We start from the raw sequence: 17,819 nt of genomic DNA on the forward strand, positions 1-17,819 counted from the left end.
CCTAACTTCTGTATCATCTGCAAGTGTCAGCAGCTGTGCTTTTATGTGTTCTCCCAGGTTACTGATAAAAATATTAGCTAGCGTAGCGCCAAGAACCGGTCCCTATGCACTCCCACTAGAAACACACCTGCCTGCTGACGATTCCCCATTTCCAGTTCCCTTCGGAGCCCTATCAGTTAGCCAGTGAACGTGTGCCCTGGTCATTTTATATTGGTCTAGTTTTTGAAAATCAAAATGACGTGCAGTACCAAGTCCAGCGCAAGTCAATCCGTCCCGTCAAAGCTCTTCCCTTCAGCAATCGCACTTGTGAGCTCGTCCAAAAGAGAAACCGAGTTAGGCTGACAGGATCTGCTTGCCATAAACCAGGTGGAAGCACAGCATCATAAAATGCAGGGCGGGCAGAGCGCTCGAGAGCTCAGCCAGTGCAATCTCCTGCGCCGAGACAGGGCTAAGTAAACCCAGACCATCCCTGACAGGGGTTTGTCCAACCTGGTCTTCAAAACCTCCGGTGACGGGGATTACCCAGCCTCCCTGGATGTCTGTCCCGGAGCTGAACTCCCCTGAAAGGGAGACGGTTTCCCTGGCATCCCACCAACATCTCGCCTGCTGCAGATTAAGCCCATCGCTTCGTGTCCTGCCTCCCGTGGACCCGGAGAACAGTCGAGCCCCGTTCTCTTTATGACCTATTTGAAGGCTGGCACATCCCCCACCAATCTTCTCTTCTCAAGACTAAACAAGCCCAGGTTTTTTTTAATAACCTTTCCTCCTAGGTCAGGTTTTTCTTAACCTTTTAGTTAGGCGAATTTGGCCAGTCGCAAGGGATTTGCCTGCCGGCCCCACCCTTTCCCAGCCTGTCACAGAGGCAGATCTTGGCTGATGGGGGGGGGGGGGGTGAATGTGGCCATGTACGCCTGGCTGGTACATTTCATGGAGCTCCTTCTCTTGGCATCTGTCTTCCTGGGACAGACAGAAAACAGACCACGTTGATGGAAACGGTGTGGACGTCCCTGAACCGGCCCAGCTGCTCTCTGTGAGGTTGAAAAATCTCCGGTTGAAACTGGGCGGTTTGTTGTTTTTTTTTTAAATATGGAAAATAGGGTTTTTAACAATTTTTTTGTGCGTGACAAGTTGGAGATATTCTCGGGGTTCTCTCTGGGTGCTGCGTGTGCGCCTCATTCCCCCCCCCCCCCCCCGGCGTGTCACTCACGTATGTCGGTGAGGGGTGTGTGATCATCGCAGAGGACGGATGGGCCTTCCCCAGCTGCACGGGTGTGGGGAGATGCAAGGGGTGTGCCGGAGTCCCCCAGGGACCGTGCTCTGGGAGCACTCGGGGCTCGGGGCTCTAGTGCTCGGGGGTCTGCCCCCCCGCCTTCCTCCCCCGGCTCTCTCCACACCAGCGCAGCCGCCTCCTGAATCCGGCCTCAGAGGGTCCAGCCCTCCCCCTGCTGCACCGAGCTCCCCCTGTGCGTGCCCCCCGGCCGGGACCCTGGGGATCTCCTCCAGGCCCCCAAAGGGGCCATGCACCCGCCTTGCAGCTGGGAGCGATTCAGGAGGGTTTATTAGTTCTTACAGCAGCGCCCAGCTGGAGAGTCTCCGAGCCCCACTCTTTATGGGGGCCTGGCCCTTCCAGCCGGCCACCCCCCAGAGTCATCCCCTTGCCCCTCCTCAGGCCTTTGTCTCTTTCCCAGGCAAGGCATCTACCCCCCCTCATGGTCTCCCGCTTGCTGCAACCTGTTACAACCGGTTGCAGGGCAAGGGGCCCTGGCTGTTGTTTGTGGACGTGTGGCTGGGGAAGGCACAGCCGCCCTCTAGCGGCCTCTGCAATGATCACAGCCCCCGGGTCCCATCCCCGACGTACATGAGTCACACACGGGGGGAAACCGAGGCACGCACTCAGAGACAACCCCAAGCATATTGACACGTCGTCACAGCCTGTCTGCTGTGACCTTACCCAGTTCTCTTCTGAACCCAGCTATATTTTCGGCCATCACAAGATGCCCTGGCAATGTAGTTGTGGCTTCACACAGAAAATTTCACCTTCCCGTGAAAAAAAAATCAGGCTCCCCCAAGCAGAAATATTTCCATTTGGAAATGGTGCCTCCTGGGAGCTGACGTGGGGAGGGGGGCATCACACACCGCCCTTCTTCTCTACGGTCGGGGCTTCCTGCATCTCCCAGGATGCACCGTGGTTTCTCCTCTGGCAGAGCCACCACTGTGCATCATGGGAGACGGAGGCTAGCAAGGCAGCTCGGTGGGCATGAGGCGTCTGAACTAAAACTCCCATAAGGCAGTGCGATGGCATGTCTCAGCTGAACTGTTTAGAGGTTGGATTTGGTGTCAAAGAATTCCACAAGCGTTTTTCTCATTTGTGACAAAAATGTCCACGTAACCCCCCCACAACGTATGGAGTAACCGAGCTCGGCTTTGGGTTTGGATCTCTATAGGCACACAAAAAAAAACCAAACCCCTCGATAGACTCTATGGATATTTCCAAACCACTGTTTTTGTTTGGGGTGGGGCTGTACCTGGGGAACCCCTTGCCTGAACTGGCCCAAATTTGGATCACCGCTAGCCCTACCCCACGACCCCACCAGGCACGGCAAATTTCAAGCCATTCCGCGGTGCTCCACTTTAACTGCAGCAGCGCCAGCGCGCCGCAATTCTCTCTCCATCTCCATACACCCACGTTCGCTTTCTCCGTCCACCCCCTTGCGCCTCCCCGCTCTGTGGACATGACTGAAAAAACACTTCTTGGCCAGAGCCAACATGACCACAGTCCGAATCGCCACAGCCATGATCTGGGGAAAGAGGTAAACAGGGAGGTGGCGAAGTTTGCATGTAACAGCTTCCAGAGGAGGAGAGATAAAAAAGACTGAGGCTGGTCGGCTTGGAAGACAGACAACCAAGCGGGGGATAAGACAGCGGGCTAGAAAATCAGGACTGGCAAGGAGAAAGTGAATAGGAAGCGTTCTTTACCCCTCTACATAACACAAGTAACAGGGGTCACCCAAATGAAATTAATAGGCAGCAGGTTTTAAAAAAAACAAAACACAGGGAAGAACTTCTGCACACAAGGCCCAATCAGCCTGTGGAACTCACAGCCACAGGATGCTCCGAAGGTTAAAATTATAACTGGGTTTAAAACAAGAATTAGGTAAATTCTTGAAGGACAGATCCCTCAATGGCTAGCAGCCAAGATGGCCAGAGACGCAGCCCCAGTCTCTCATGGCCAGAAACTGGGACTGTATGACAGTAGACGGATCCCTTGAAATTGTCCTGTACTGTTCACTCCCTATGTAGCTCTGGCAGTGGGCACAGATGGCAGACAGGACACGGGGCTGGATGGGACATTGAACACACTCAGCACGGCCGTTTTTGGTTAATAGATCTTATCGCCACAAATCTAACCACCATCAATCCAACAGATACCACGATGTCCACCAACAGCACTCCCACGACGACCACCACAAGCATCTCCATAATAACAAGTTCGACCTCCAGCGAGACCCCGACACCCTCTGTTGCAACAACCTCAGCCTCCAGCGAGACCCGCACAGCCTCTAATGGTGCAACCTCAGATTCCAGCGAGACCACCACTGCCCTCACTAGCACGACTGAAGCCACCAGCGAAACCCGCACAGCTTCTGCTGGCACAACCTCAGACTCCACCAAGACCCCGACAGCCTCTGTTGCAACAACCTCAGCGACAAGTGAGACTCCCACAGCCTCTGCTGGTACAACCTCAGACTCCACCAAGACCCCAACAGCCTCTGTTGCAACAACCTCAGGCTCCAGAGAGATCCCCACAGCCTCTGTTGTAACAAACTCAGCCTCCAGAGAGACCCCCACAGCCTCTGTTATAACAACCTCAGCCTCCAGCGAGACACCCACAGCCTCTGTTGGTACAAACTCAGCCTCCAGCGAGACCCCCACAGTCCCTGCTGGTACAACCTCAGCCTCCAGCGAGACCCCCACAGTCTCTGTTGCAACCATCTCAGCCTCCAGTGAGACCCCCACAGTCTCTGTTGCAAACACCTCAGCCTCCAGAGAGACCCCCACAGTCTCTATTGCAACAACCTCAGCCTCCAGCGAGACCCCCACAGCCTCCGCTGGTACAACCTCAGCCTCCAGCGAGACCCCCACAGACTCTGTAGCAACAACCTCAGCCTCCAGTGAGACCCCCACAGCCTCTGTTGCAACAACCTCAGCCTCCAGGGAGACCCCCACAGCCTCTGTTGTAACAACCTCAGCCTCCAGCGAGACACCCACAGCCTCTACTGCAACCACCTCAGCCTCCAGTGAGACCCCCACAGCCTCTGTTGGTACAACCTCAGCCTCCAGCGAGACACCCACAGCCTCTGTTGCAACAGCCTCAGCCTCCAGCGAGACCCCCACAGCCTCTGTTGCAACAGCCTCAGCCTCCAGCGAGACCCCCACAGCCTCTGTTGCAACAGCCTCAGCCTCCAGCGAGACACCCACAGCCTCTGTTGTAACAACCTCAGCCTCCAGCGAGACACCCACAGCCTCTGTTGGTACAACCTCAGCCTCCAGCGAGACCCCCACAGCCTCTGTTGCAACAACCTCAGCCTCCAGCGAGACCCCCACAGCCCGCTGGTACCACAGCCTCTATGGACCCACACAGCCTCTTTAGGTACAACCTCAGCCTCCAGCGAGACCCCCACAACCTCTGTTGCGACAGCCTCAGCCTCCAGTGAGACCCCCACAATCTCTGTTGCAACCTCCTCAGCCTCCAGTGAGACCCCCACAGTCTCTCTTGCAACAGCCTCAGCCTCCAGCGAGACCCCCACAGCCTCTGTTGCAACAACCTCAGCCTCCGAGAACCCGACAGCCTCTGCTGGTACAACCTCAGCCTCCAGCGAGACACCCACAGCCTCTATTGCAACCACCTCAGCCTCCAGTGAGACCGTCGCAGCCTCTGCTGGTACAACCTCAGCCTCCAGTGAGGCCACCACGACCTCTGTTGCAACAACCTCAGCCTCCAGCGAGACCCCCACAGCCTCTGTTGCAACAACCGCAGCCTCCAGCGAGACCTCCGCAGCCTCTGCTGGTACAACCTCAGCCTCCAGTGAGGCCACCGCAGCCTCTGTTGTAACAACCTCAGCCTCCAGTGAGGCCACCACAGCCTCTATTGCAACCACCTCAGCTTCCAGCGAGACCCCCACTGCCTCTGTTGTGACAGCCTCAGCCTCCAGCGAGACCCCCACAGCCTCTGCTGGTACAACCTCAGCCTCCAGTGAGGCCACCGCAGCCTCTGTTGTAACAACCTCAGCCTCCAGTGAGGCCACCACAGCCTCTGTTGCAACCACCTCAGCCTCCAGTGAGACCCCCACGACCTCTGTTGTAACAACCTCAGCCTCCAGTGAGGCCACCACAGCCTCTGTTGCAACTACCTCAGCCTCCAGCGAGACCCCCACAGCCTCTGCTGGTACAACCTCAGCCTCCAGCGAGACCCCCACAGCCTCTGTTGCAACAACCTCAGCCTCCAGCGAGACCCCCACAGCCTCTGTTGCAACAACCTCAGCCTCCAGTGAGGCCACCACAGCCTCTGTTGCAACCACCTCAGCCTCCAGCGAGACCCCCACAGCCTCTGTTGTAACAACCTCAGCCTCCAGCGAGACCCCCACAGCCTCTGTTGCAACAACCTCAGCCTCCAGCGAGACCCCCACAGCCTCTGCTGGTACAACCTCAGCCTCCAGCGAGACCCCCACAGCCTCTGTTGCAACAACCTCAGCCTCCAGCGAGACCTCCGCAGCCTCTGTTGCAACAACCTCAGCCTCCAGCGAGACCCCCACAGCCTCTATTGCAACCACCTCAGCCTCCAGTGAGACCCCCACAGACCTCTGTTGTAACAACCTCAGCCTCCAGCGAGACCCCCACAGCCTCTTGCAACACCTCAGCCTCCAGCGAGACCCCACAGCCTCTGCTGGTACAACCTCAGCCTCCAGTGTGGTCACCACAACCTCTGTTGTAAAAACCTCAGCCTCCAGTGAGGCCACCACAGCCTCTGTTGCAACCACCTCAGCCTCCAGTGAGACCCCCACGACCTCTGTTGTTACAACCTCAGCCTCCAGCGAGACCCCCACAGTCTCTGCTGGTACAACCTCAGCCTCCAGCAAGACCTCCGCAGCCTCTATTGCAATCACCTCAGCCTCCAGCGAGACCCCCACAGCCTCTATTGCAACCACCTCAGCCTCCAGTGAGGCCACCACAGCCTCTGTTGCAACAACCTCAGACTCCAGGGAGACCCCCACAACCTCTGTTGTAACAACCTCAGCCTCCAGCGAGACCCCCACAGCCTCTATTGCAACCACCTCAGCCTCCAGCGAGACCCCCACAGCCTCTGCTGGTACAACCTCAGCCTCCAGTGTGGCCACCACAACCTCTGTTGTAAAAACCTCAGCCTCCAGTGAGGCCACCACAGCCTCTGTTGCAACCACCTCAGCCTCCAGTGAGACCCCCATGACCTCTGTTGTTACAACCTCAGCCTCCAGCGAGACCCCCACAGTCTCTGCTGGTACAACCTCAGCCTCCAGCAAGACCTCCGCAGCCTCTATTGCAACACCTCAGCCTCCAGCGAGACCCCCACAGCCTCTGTTGCAACACCTCAGCTTCCAGTGAGGCCACCACAGCCTCTGTTCCAACCACCTCAGCCTCCAGTGAGACCCCCAAGACCTCTGTTGTAACAACCTCAGCCTCCAGCGAGATCTCCACAGCCTCTATTGCAACCACCTCAGCCTCCAGCGAGACCCCACAGCCTCTATTGCAACCACTTCAGCCTCCAGCGAGACCCCTACAGCCTCTGCTGATACAACCTCAGCCTCCAGCGAGACCCCCACAGCCTCTGTTGCAACAACCTCAGCCTCCAGCAAGACCTCCGCAGCCTCTGTTGCAATCACCTCAGCCTCCAGCGAGACCCCCACAGCCTCTATTGCAACCACCTCAGCGTCCAGTGAGGCCACCACAGCCTCTGTTGCAACCACCTCAGCCTCCAGTGAGACCCCCACGACCTCTGTTGTAACAACCTCAGCCTCCAGCGAGACCCCCACAGCCTCTATTGCAACCACCTCAGCCTCCAGTGAGGCCACCACAGCCTCTGTTGTAACAACCTCAGCCTCCAGTGACACCCCCACGACCTCTGTTGTAACAACCTCAGCCTCCAGCAAGACCCCCACAGCCTCTACTGGTACAACCTCAGCCTCCAGTGAGACCCCCACAGCCTCTGTTGCAACAACCTCAGCCTCCAGTGAGGCCATCACAGCCTCTGTTGCAACCACCTCAGCCTCCAGTGAGTCCCCAATGACCTCTGTTGTAACAACCTCAGCCTCCAGCGAGACCCCCACAGCCTCCACTGGTACAACCTCAGCCTCCACGGAGACCCCAACAGCCTCTGTTGCAACAACCTCAGCCTCCAGTGAGGCCACCACAGCCTCTGTTGCAACCACCTCAGCCTCCAGTGAGACCCCCACGACCTCTGCTGATACAACCTCAGCCTCCAGTGAGGCCGCCACGACCTCTGTTGTAAGGACCTCAGCCTCCAGCGAGACCCCCACAGCCTCTGTTGCAACAACCTCAGCCTCCAGCGAGACCTCCGCAGCCTCTATTGCAACCACCTCAGCCTCCAGCGAGACCTCCGCAGCCTCCATTGCAACCACCTCAGCCTCCAGTGAGACCCCCACGACCTCTGTTGTAACAACCTCAGCCTCCAGCGAGACCCCCACAGCCTCTGTTGCAACAACCTCAGCCTCCAGTGAGACCCCCACAGCCTCTATTGCAACCACCTCAGCCTCCAGTGAGACCCCCACAGCCTCTGTTGTAACAACCTCAGCCTCCAGCGAGACACCCACAGACTCTGTTGCAACAACCTCAGCCTCCAGTGAGACCCCCACAACCTCTGCTGTAACAACTTCAGCCTCCAGCGAGACCCCCACAACCTCTGTTGCAACAACCTCAGCCTCCAACGAGACCCCGACAGTCTCTTTTGCAACCACCTCAGCCTCCAGCGAGACCCCCACAGCCTCTGTTGCAACCACGTCAGCCTCCAGCGAGATCCCCACAGCCTCCGCTGGTACAACCACAGCCTCCAGCGAGACCCCCACAGCCTCTGCTGGCACAACCTCAGCCTCCAGCGAGACCCCCACAGCCTCTGTTGTAACAACCTCAGCCTCCAGTGAGACCCCCACAACCTCTCTTGCAACCACCTCAGCCTCCAGTCAGACCCCCACAGCCTCTGTTGCAACCACCTCAGCCTCCAGCGAGACCCCCACAGCCTCCGCTGGTACAACCACAGCCTCCAGCGAGACCCCCACAGCCTCCGCTGGCACAACCTCAGCCTCCAGCGAGACCCCCACAGTCTCTGCTGGTACAACCTCAGCCTCCAGCGAGACCCCCACAGCCTCTGTTGCAACAACCTCAGCGTCCAGCGAGACCTCCGCAGCCTCTATTGCAACCACCTCATCCTCCAGCGAGACCTCCACAGCCTCTATTGCAACCACCTCAGCCTCCAGCAGGACCCCCACAGCCTCCGCTGGTACAACCTCAGCCTCCAGCGAGACCCCCACAGCCTCTGTTGCGACAGCCTCAGCTTCCAGCGAGACCCCCACAGCCTCCGCTGGTACAACCTCAGCCTCCAGCGAGAGCCCGACAGTCTCTTTTGCAACCACCTCAGCCCCCAGCGAGACCCCCACAGCCTCTGTTGCAACCACCTCAGCCTCCAGCGAGACTCCCACAGCCTCCGCTGGCACAACCTCAGACTCCAGCGAGACCCCCACAACCTCTGTTGCAACAACCTCAGCCTCCAGCGAGACCCCGACACCTTCTCTTGCAACCACCTCAGCCTCCAGCGAGACTCCCACAGCCTCTGCTGGCACATCCTCAGCCTCCAGTGAGACCCCCACAACCTCTGTTGCAACAACCACAGCCTCGAGCGAGACCCCGACAGCCTCTGTAGCAACAACATCAGCCCGCAGAGAGACCCCTACAACCTCTGCTGATAGAACCTCAGCCTCCAGCGGGACCCCCACAGCCTCCGCTGGTACAACCTCAGCCTTCAGCGAGACCCCCACAGCCTCTGTTGCGACAGCCTCAGCCTCCAGCGAGACCTCCACAGCCTCTGTTGCAACAACCTCAGCCTCCAGCGAGACCTCCACAGCCTCTGCTGGTACAACCACAGCCTCCAGCGAGACCCCGACAGTCTCTTTTGCAACCACCTCAGCCTCCAGTGAGACCCCCACAGCCTCTGTTGCAACCACCTCAGCTTCCAGCGAGACCCCCACTGCCTCTGTTGCGACAGCCTCAGCCTCCAGTGAGACCCCCACAGCCTCTGCTGGTACAACCACCGCCTCCAATGAGACCCCCACAGCCTCCGCTGGTACAACCTCAGCCTCCAGCGAGACCCCAACAGCCTCTGTTGCAACAACCTCAGCCTCCAGCGAGACCCCGACAGCCTCTATTGCAACCACCTCAGCCTCCAGTGAGACCCCCACAGCCTCTGTTGCAATAACCTCAGCCACCAGCGAGACCCCCACAGCCTCAGTTGCAACAACCTCAGCCTCCAGGGAGAGCACCACAGCCTCTGTTCGTACAACCTCAGCCTCCAGCGAGACCCCCACAGCCTCTGTTGCAACGACTTCAGCCTCCAGCGAGACCCCCACAGCCTCTGTTGCAACAACCTCAGCGTCCAGCGAGACCCTGACAGCCTCTATTGCAACCACCTCAGCCTCCAGCGAGACCCCCACAGCCTCTGTTGGAACAACCTCAGCCTCCAGTGAGACCCCTACAACCTCTGTTGATACAACCTCAGCCTCCAGTGAGGCCACCACAGCCTCTGTTGCAACAACCTCAGCCTCCAGCGAGACCCCCACAGCTTCTGTTGCTACAACCTCAACCTCCAGCGAGACCTCCACAGCCTCTATTGCAACAACCTCAGCCTCCAGCGAGACCCCCACAGCCTCCGCTGGTACAACCACAGCCTCAAGCAAGACCCCCACAGCCTCTTTTGCAACAACCTCAGCCTCCAGCGAGACCCCCACAGCCTCTGTTGCAACCACCTCAGCTTCCAGCGAGACCCCCACAGCTCCTGGGGTAGCAACCTCAGCCTCTGGAGAGACCTCTACAGACTCAGTTGCAACAACTTCTGCCTCCAGCGAGACCACCACGGTCTCTTCTGGCACACCCTCGGCCTCTGGTGAGACCTCTACGGCTCTCGCCACAACGACCTCTGCCTCTAGTGAAAACTCTACAGCTCCAGCTGGAACAACGTCGCCCTCCGGCAAGCCCTCTACGGCCTCTGCTATAACAACCTCAGTCTCTGGCGGTACCTCCATAGCCCCGGCCAGAACCACCTCAGCCTCCAGTGATGGTCCCACAGCCCCGGCCAAAACCACCACAGCCTCTGGTGAGACCCCCACGGCCTCGGCCGGAACCACCACGTCCTCCGGTGAGAGCCCCACGGTCCCGGCTGGAACCACTACAGCCTCCGTCGAGTCCTCCACGGCCCTGGCCGGATCGACCTCGGCCTCTGGCGAGACCTCCACGGCCCCATCCGGAACCACCATAGCCTCCAGTGAGACCTCCACGGCCCTCACTACCACAGCCTCAGGTGAGACGTCTACAGCCCCTGCCAGTACGATCACGACCTCCGGCGAGACCTCGACGAGCCCCGCCAGAACAACCACAGCTCCCCTCAAAACAACAACAGCTCCCAGGCAGACGTCCACGGCCCCCGCAACCAGCACACGGCCCACGACTGCAAAGCCGATCATCTCTACAACTCAACCTGCCAGTGAGTCTCCCAACCTTTTGTGACCCCACATCCAACAGCCGGGTGTAGTTGTTTCCTTGGTCACACATTTTTCCAGGTGTATGCCGTGTGCCCTTCAGGGTAACATGCCTTAGAGGCATCATCATCCGTGCTGCGTGTTCCTCACCAAATCACCATAGCTGTACCTGTGTGGCACGTCTGTGCTGTGTTGCTTTTATCATGGTGGCCACCAGAACCCAGTCTGCGACAGAGAGGGGCTGGCGAGGTGGGTTGGTGGAGAGACCTTCTCATAACAGGGCAAGTTAATACCAGTGCGGACGGATGGTTAGAGACGGTGTCTCTGACGCTGGATGGATGGATAAAGCTAGATAGATGGATGTGTCTGGGGATGAATCGATAGATTCATAGATAGATGGGTATCTGTCTTTGGGGATGGATGGAGGGGTGTGTCTGTTGAGGGATGGTGGATAGACAGATGGGTGTGTTTGGGGATGGATAGATAATAGATGGGTGTGTCTGGGGATGGTTGTGTCTCAGGAGAGAGGGAGGGATGGATGGAAAGATGGATGGGTCAGTGTGTCTGGGGAGGGATGGATGGATAGATAAATAGATGGGTGTGTCTGGGGATGGGTGTGTCTGGGGATGGATGGTGTGTGTGGGGAGAGAGGAATGGATGGAAGAGTGGACGGGTCTGCGTATCTGGGGAGAGAGAAAAGAATGGAAGGATGGATGCATGGATGGATGGGTATGTTGAGGGAGGGATGGATGGATAGAAGGACAGATGGGTCCACGTGTCTGGGGATGGATGGGTTGGTGTGTCTGGGGATGGAGGGATAGATAAATAGATGGGTGTGTCTGGGGAGGGATGGATGGATGGAAGGACAGATGGGTCTGTGTGTCGGGATGGATGGATGGATGGATGGAAGGACAGATGGGTTGGTGTGTCTGGAGATGGATGGAAAGGTTGGTTGATCGTTTGATTTCTGAGATGGTCCTGGTGTCAATGTCCAGACAGCTCCTTAACTCCATGGCACTCACAGTAATTTTAGAAAGATGCCTTAGGAACCTGGTAACCTGCAGACAGTTGTGCACGCACAAGAAACCAGGCCCAAGATGCCAACCACTGACTGCTCGCAGTGTGATAATCCTGCCCAGAGGAAAGGACAGACGCCCCAGAGCAGCTCTCTGGGCTTGCTCTGGATGGGGGCATGTGCAGTTCTATCGGGACCACCCAGCAGGGCCGTTCCCTGGCCCGACAGGGCTAATGGGGGAATCTGCTTCCTGGGGCCAACAGGAGCCATGGAAGGAAGTTGCCCCAGAAGTTTGGGAAGATGGTGTGTTATTTTCAAAAGGGCCCAGGTGCCACTGATGTCAAAGAGGGTGAGGCACCTAGAGGCTTTGGAAAACCTCACTGGTTCCTATCTGCATCGTTAGGTGCCCGAATACTCTCGGAAATCACTTTTTCTAAGGCCAGAATTGCTAGCGCAGGCGGGCAAACCTTTCCTGGTTTGTCTTGTGTTGACCCTGGTCACTTGGGCTGGAGCAAAGGGAATCATCCAGGAAGGCCACACGCTGGATAAGGCAGCCACCACGAGACCCGACTCTGGGGAGTTTGGTCCGACGATCGGCCACTGGCCCAGTTCAGCGGCAGGGCCGTGTTTCCCATGGGAGCAGGCCGGCTGTAACGTCCGGCCGTCAGTTCCTCTGCCCTTCTAGGCTGCATTAAAGAGCCCTTTAGTCCCAGCTATTTTCTCCTGGGGAAGGCAGCATCTAGGAGGTAGGTTCCAGAGTCACGCTGGCAGGTCTCAACATTCACCAGCATTCTTGGCCGTGACGGGGGCTGTCTGCCTCAATGTCGGTGTCCCGGTGGAGGGGGCAGGTTTTCTCTGGGGGAAGCGGAGGGCAAACCGGGGGGTGGGTGTTCGGAGACCCACCTCCTACTATGGGCTCTCTCTTCCAGTCAACTGCCAGAATGGGGGAACCAGCAGCGGCATGAAATGCATCTGCCAGCCTGAATTCTACGGGCCACTCTGCGAGTTTGCCACCGATGTCATCAACACGGGCATGAGTAAGTGCAGCTCTTTCCCATCACGGTGCCAGCCCTGCACCCCAGTGACCTAGTGCCCGGCTCTGGGCAGGCCTCAGCACGCTTCTACACAGGAGGGTGGCTTGCACCATCCCCACCTCCCAGCCAAGGTGCAGGAAGGGGACATAGCGGGGCTCGTCTCAGCGCCTGACTTTCTGCATCCCGGTTTGGTGTGTCAGCCGCTGGCCCCTACCTTGGAGGAAAAGCCGAGGGTAAATGGTTGGCTGGCAGTGGGCTGGATCGTGCTCGGTCAGGCTGCGATGTGGGGTTATAAGGGAGGTGCTGGTGGTCTGGGCGTGGGGCCGGGGGAGTTATGGAGCTAGAGGCTTGATGATTGTAACCATCTGGGGGGGTGTTTTAGCCACATTCAGAACTGAGGTCGAAGTCCAAGTGAGGGTCACCAACAGGATCTTCTCGGAGACGTTGAAGGATAAAACCTCCAAAGACTATATACATTTTGAGACTGAATTCAAATTGCAGGTAAGGCCCAGGGGCTGGGAAATATCTAGTCCGACCCCGCACAGCCGCTCTCGGTTCCTTTTGCCTGTTTGACGCAGGAACGTCAGGAGGGGTTTGATTTTATTTTGTTTGTCTCGCAGATGAAAACGGCCTATGAGCAGGTCAATGGGTACAAAGACGTTGAGATCCTGGGTCTAAGGTGAGTCTGTGGCAATGAAGGGCGGGGAAATAAATACAAAGTGACGGCGTTTGCCCAGGAACCAAGCGGCGCCCTGCTCGGCGCAGGGGGCGCGGGGCTGGCGAGGTGCCGGACACTCAGCAGCAGCGAGGTTTGGCTCCAGGTGCGCTGCAGCCCTGGCGTGATGGAGCCCCACCTTTGTTGTAGAGGCGCTTAGCGTCCTGTCTTGGGGCTGAGAATTGCAGGGATTTTCTTCAGGCAACTACCCTTCTCCAGCCCCCCTGCTCTGACCCACCAGCCCCCTCCCCTACCAGAGCTGAGGAGAGAACCCAGGAGTCCTGGCTTCCAGCCCCCCCTGCTCAGACCCACCAGACCCCCCTCCGTGAGCTGGGGAGAGAACCCAAGAGTCCTGGCTTCCTCCCCCCACCGCTCTGACCCACCAGATCCCACTCCCCTCCCAGAGCCGGGGAGAGAACCCAGGCATCCTGGCTCCCCCCGCTCTAACCCCGAGTTCCTGGCTTTGCCCCCAGCGCTGGCAGCATCGTGGTTAACCACACTGTGATTATCGATGCCCCCCTGAGCAACGACCTCAACGCCACATTCCAGGAGGTGACCGAGCAGGTGGTGACCCAGCTGAAGAAAGCCAACACGACAGGGAACTGCTCGAGTAGGTAGATCTGTTGCCTCTCCCATGGGGAGCGAGCAAAGCCAAGAGGTGGCAGCCTGGGCTCCCCAGTGCTTACCCCGCCGGCCAGGATGTCTCTGCCTGATCTCACTGGGCGTCTGTACAGCACCTGACACAAGGGGAGCCCCTGATCTCACTAGGCGTCTGTACAGCGCCTGACACAAGGGGGGGGGGCGGGGACTCCGATCTCACACGGGATCTGTGCAGCGCCTGGCACAAGGGGTCCCCGATCTCAGCGGGGCTCTCAGTGTGCTGCGGGGACACCGTTCCCGTGTCCCAACGAGCCAGGCATTGGTAACGACTGACCAACGCCCCTTGCCTCCCTCTGTAGCCCCGCTCTGCTTCACGGCTCCCCCCAACCCGGTCCTCAAAGAAGCCACGACAAATTTTTCAGCAAAGGGTGAGTGATCCAGACTCCCGGAGCTGCCCCATTCGCCCGCTGGCTCTGGGGCGGGCTGACCACTGCTGACCTCCCCGTGATGCTTCTCTTCTCCCGGCAGCTGTCTGCAGCGAGAGGGTCCCCGCGGCCTTCGCCGACTACTACTACCCCCTCTTCACCGGGACGGGCTCCCTGCGCTGCGTCACCAAGTGCAACCAGGACCTCCCGGACTTCATGGACTGCCACCACGGGCAGTGCCAGCTGCAGCGCTCCGGGCCCCAATGCGCGTGAGTGTGCCCAGCTGCTGGTGATGCCCGGGGGTGCCCCGACCCTGATGCCCCGGGGAGGGGGGCTGGGGAGACGGGGGACTCCAGGGAAGGGCCAGCGAGGGGAGATGGGGGAGCCCGGGGAAGGGCCGGTGTGGGGAGACGGGGGAGCCTGGGGAAGGGCCGGTGTGGGGAGACGGGGGAGCCTGGGGAAGGGCCGGTGTGGGGAGACGGGGGAGCCTGGGGAAGGGGACCAGCGTGGAGTGAGTGCCGTCCCCGTGCTCACCCCCTGCGTCTCTCCCTCCCACAGGTGCTCCAGCACGGACGTGTTCTGGTACCAGGACAGCCACTGCCAGACCCGTGTCAACAAGGTGGGAGTGGCGCTGGCTGTTCCCATGGTGGCCCTGGCCATCGCCGGCACCGTCCTCACTGTCTTCCTGGTGAGAGCCAGGCGGCGGGGCTCCACAGCCAGGTAAATGGACCAGGAGCACACAGGGCAGGGGAGGGGGAGTCCAGTGCCACTGAAACAATGGGGCAAGAGCAAGGGGGGCTGAGAGCCAGGACTCCTGGGTTCTCTCCCCAGCATTGGGCAGGGGGTGGGGTCTAATGGGAAAGCAGGGGAAGGGCTGGGAGCCAGGACGCCTGGCTTCTCTCCCCAGCTCTGCGAGGGGAGTGGGGCTAGTGGGTCAGAGTGGAGGGGGAGGCTGGGAGCCAGGATGCCTGGGTTCTCTCCCTGGCTCTGGGAGGGAAGGGGGATCTTGGGATCAGAGCAGGGGGGCAGGGAGCCAGGACGCCTGGGTTCTCTCCCTGGCTCTGGGGGGGCAGGGGGCTGGTGGGTCAGAGCAGGGGAGGCTGGGAGCAGGGGGATGCAGGGCAGGGAAGGCTCCTTTCTCTTTTTGTTGGGGTCTGGGTGGCAAGCCTCTGGCGGGCAGGCGCCGACGTCTCTCTGTGCCGGGGCTCTCCCGGTGGTTCCCCCACAGCCTAGACAGCAGCCTGGAGCGACTGGAGGATTATGGGGAGGAAATGAGCGTCTCTGGGGGTGTCATCATCAAGAACGAAGGAGCCTCCCACAATGGTAAGGTCTGGCTGCCCTGGGCACGGTTATTTGAGCGGTCCGGCCACGGGCGACGCTCCAGCGAGGCCAGCGAGGCCGAGGGGCAATGCTGAGACCAGTGCAGCTCGTGGCAGGTGTGGGGTGGAGATGCTGAGACCAGTGCAGCTCGTGGCAGGTGTGGGGCGGAGATGCTGAGACCGGTGCAGCTCGTGGCAGGTGTGGGGTGGAGATGCTGAGACCAGTGCAGCGTGACAGGTGTGGGGGGGCAATGCTGGCAGGTGTGGGGCGGAGATGCTGAGACCGGTGCAGCTCGTGGCAGGTGTGGGGTGGAGATGCTGAGATCAATGCAGCTCGTGGCAGGTGTGGGGTGGAGATGCTGAGACCAGTGCAGCTCGTGGCAGGTGTGGGGGGGCAATGCTGGGCCCGGGGCAGCTCCCTCCATCTCCCTCTCTCTGACGCTGGTTCCCGTTCGGTCCCACAGGGAGCTATGGCAGCGGGACCTTCACCCCTCACCTCTCGGCCGTGGACCCCGCCATCCCGGTAGGTGCCCCCGGCACATCCCCCCAGCCACTCCCCACCCCAGCGTGGCAACGGGCCTGGGGGGGTGGGGGGGAGCTGCCATCAAAAAGCCATTGGGTGGCACCATGTCTCCCCCACCCTGCACCCGGGGAGGGGAGTAAATGGGGGGGATGGGGGAGGGGAGGTGCCCAGTGCAGGGTGGGTTGTGGGGGGCTGGGGGAGGGGAGACACTCTGGCGTCAGCATCTGTTCCTTGACCCCATGGACCCTCTTTCCCCTGCCCAGATGCAGATTCGGCGGCCGAAGATCATCACAGGACACTGACCCAGTCAAGCTCCCCGCAGCTCCCGCCCCCCAGCCCCTGGGCGGTGCGAGGGGGGACCTCATTCGGGGCACTGAGAGTAGCCCAGATCCTTTACGACTGCTGCGTGGGACACACGGGGGGCGGCTGGGCGCAATGGAGCTAGAGCCCCCCCCCCCGCCCAGGGAAGGTCTGAAGGACTCAGTGGGACACGGACGCCAATGGGGCTGGAGCAACAGGCTGATTTTCCTCCTTCCCCCAGCCCTTGAACGCCCCCTCCCTTGGACATGTACAGCTCCGAGCGCCCGGCAGCCCCGTCCAGCTGCATTCGCCGTGCAATTTCACTCGGTGGCGCAGGCTGTTGGAGACGGAGAGGGAAGGGGGGGGGTTCACGTGCCTCAGGCCTGATCCACCCCTGCTGTCCCTGGTGTAAATCGGGAGTAAGCTACTGACGTGGGTGTTGTTACCTCCACGCCTAGGATAAACTGAAGCCACGTCGGGGGCATTTCAGACCCTCCCCGCCCTGCCCTGTCCCGCCAGCTCCGTTTAGTGCCATAGGTTATTTGTGGCCCTTCTCGGTGCTCGTTTGCCCCGGCCCCAAGCAGCTGGGCTGGCCAGGCGACGTCTGCAAAGCACTTTAACCAAACATAAAAACCACCCAGCCGTCGTCCTGTTACCAGCCCGCCTGCAAGCGTCTGCCTGGATCGGGGAGAGGAAGCAAGCAGTGTTCCCCTCACTTCCCCGTCCTTCTGCGTCTGATTTGCTACTGTAATAAATTATTTCTCTTGCCGTGCGCCATTATTTCTGCTGTGGTGGCCCGTTATTGGGATGTGGAGGCAGAGCAGAGAGGGGATTTCACCTCTGCGCGTGGCCGTGGCTGGAGTCCCATTGGTGGGTCTGGTGAGTGGGCTGCTGATCCGTCGGAGAGGGGTCGGAGAAAAGGAAGAAGGGTCAGAAAACCTGCCTTGTCGGGCAAGACGCTGGGAGCGCGACCTGTTTCACGTCACAAAGAGAAGGCAAAGGGACGCCGTGACCCCAGCCTCCAGGCACCGATGCGGGGAACAAATGTTTAGCAACGGGGCACTTGGCTCTAGCGGGAGGCGAGTCCAAGGG

General features: G+C 59.6%; 1 protein-coding gene across 1 annotated transcript in view; it reads left to right on the top strand.

The window, feature by feature from the left end:
• Positions 1-17,819, top strand: part of LOC137162263 (pneumococcal serine-rich repeat protein-like) — a 74,366-nt gene that overhangs the window by 35,518 nt on the left and 21,029 nt on the right. The window contains exons 18-32 of the mRNA XM_067561882.1: positions 3,387-4,172; positions 4,643-5,361; positions 5,686-5,842; positions 5,939-6,535; positions 6,797-8,086; positions 8,225-10,618; positions 12,741-12,848; positions 13,228-13,346; positions 13,466-13,524; positions 14,034-14,170; positions 14,520-14,588; positions 14,689-14,854; positions 15,144-15,305; positions 15,814-15,908; positions 16,369-16,427. Of these exons, the coding sequence (XP_067417983.1) occupies positions 3,387-4,172; positions 4,643-5,361; positions 5,686-5,842; positions 5,939-6,535; positions 6,797-8,086; positions 8,225-10,618; positions 12,741-12,848; positions 13,228-13,346; positions 13,466-13,524; positions 14,034-14,170; positions 14,520-14,588; positions 14,689-14,854; positions 15,144-15,305; positions 15,814-15,908; positions 16,369-16,427 (6,917 nt within the window). The remainder of the gene's footprint in view (positions 1-3,386; positions 4,173-4,642; positions 5,362-5,685; positions 5,843-5,938; positions 6,536-6,796; positions 8,087-8,224; positions 10,619-12,740; positions 12,849-13,227; positions 13,347-13,465; positions 13,525-14,033; positions 14,171-14,519; positions 14,589-14,688; positions 14,855-15,143; positions 15,306-15,813; positions 15,909-16,368; positions 16,428-17,819) is intronic.

Source organism: Emydura macquarii, unplaced genomic scaffold, assembly GCF_026122565.2.
Source record: "Emydura macquarii macquarii isolate MOO-44397 ecotype Brisbane River unplaced genomic scaffold, CSIRO-AGI_Emac_v2 contig_306, whole genome shotgun sequence".
Classification (NCBI taxonomy): domain Eukaryota; kingdom Metazoa; phylum Chordata; order Testudines; family Chelidae; genus Emydura; species Emydura macquarii.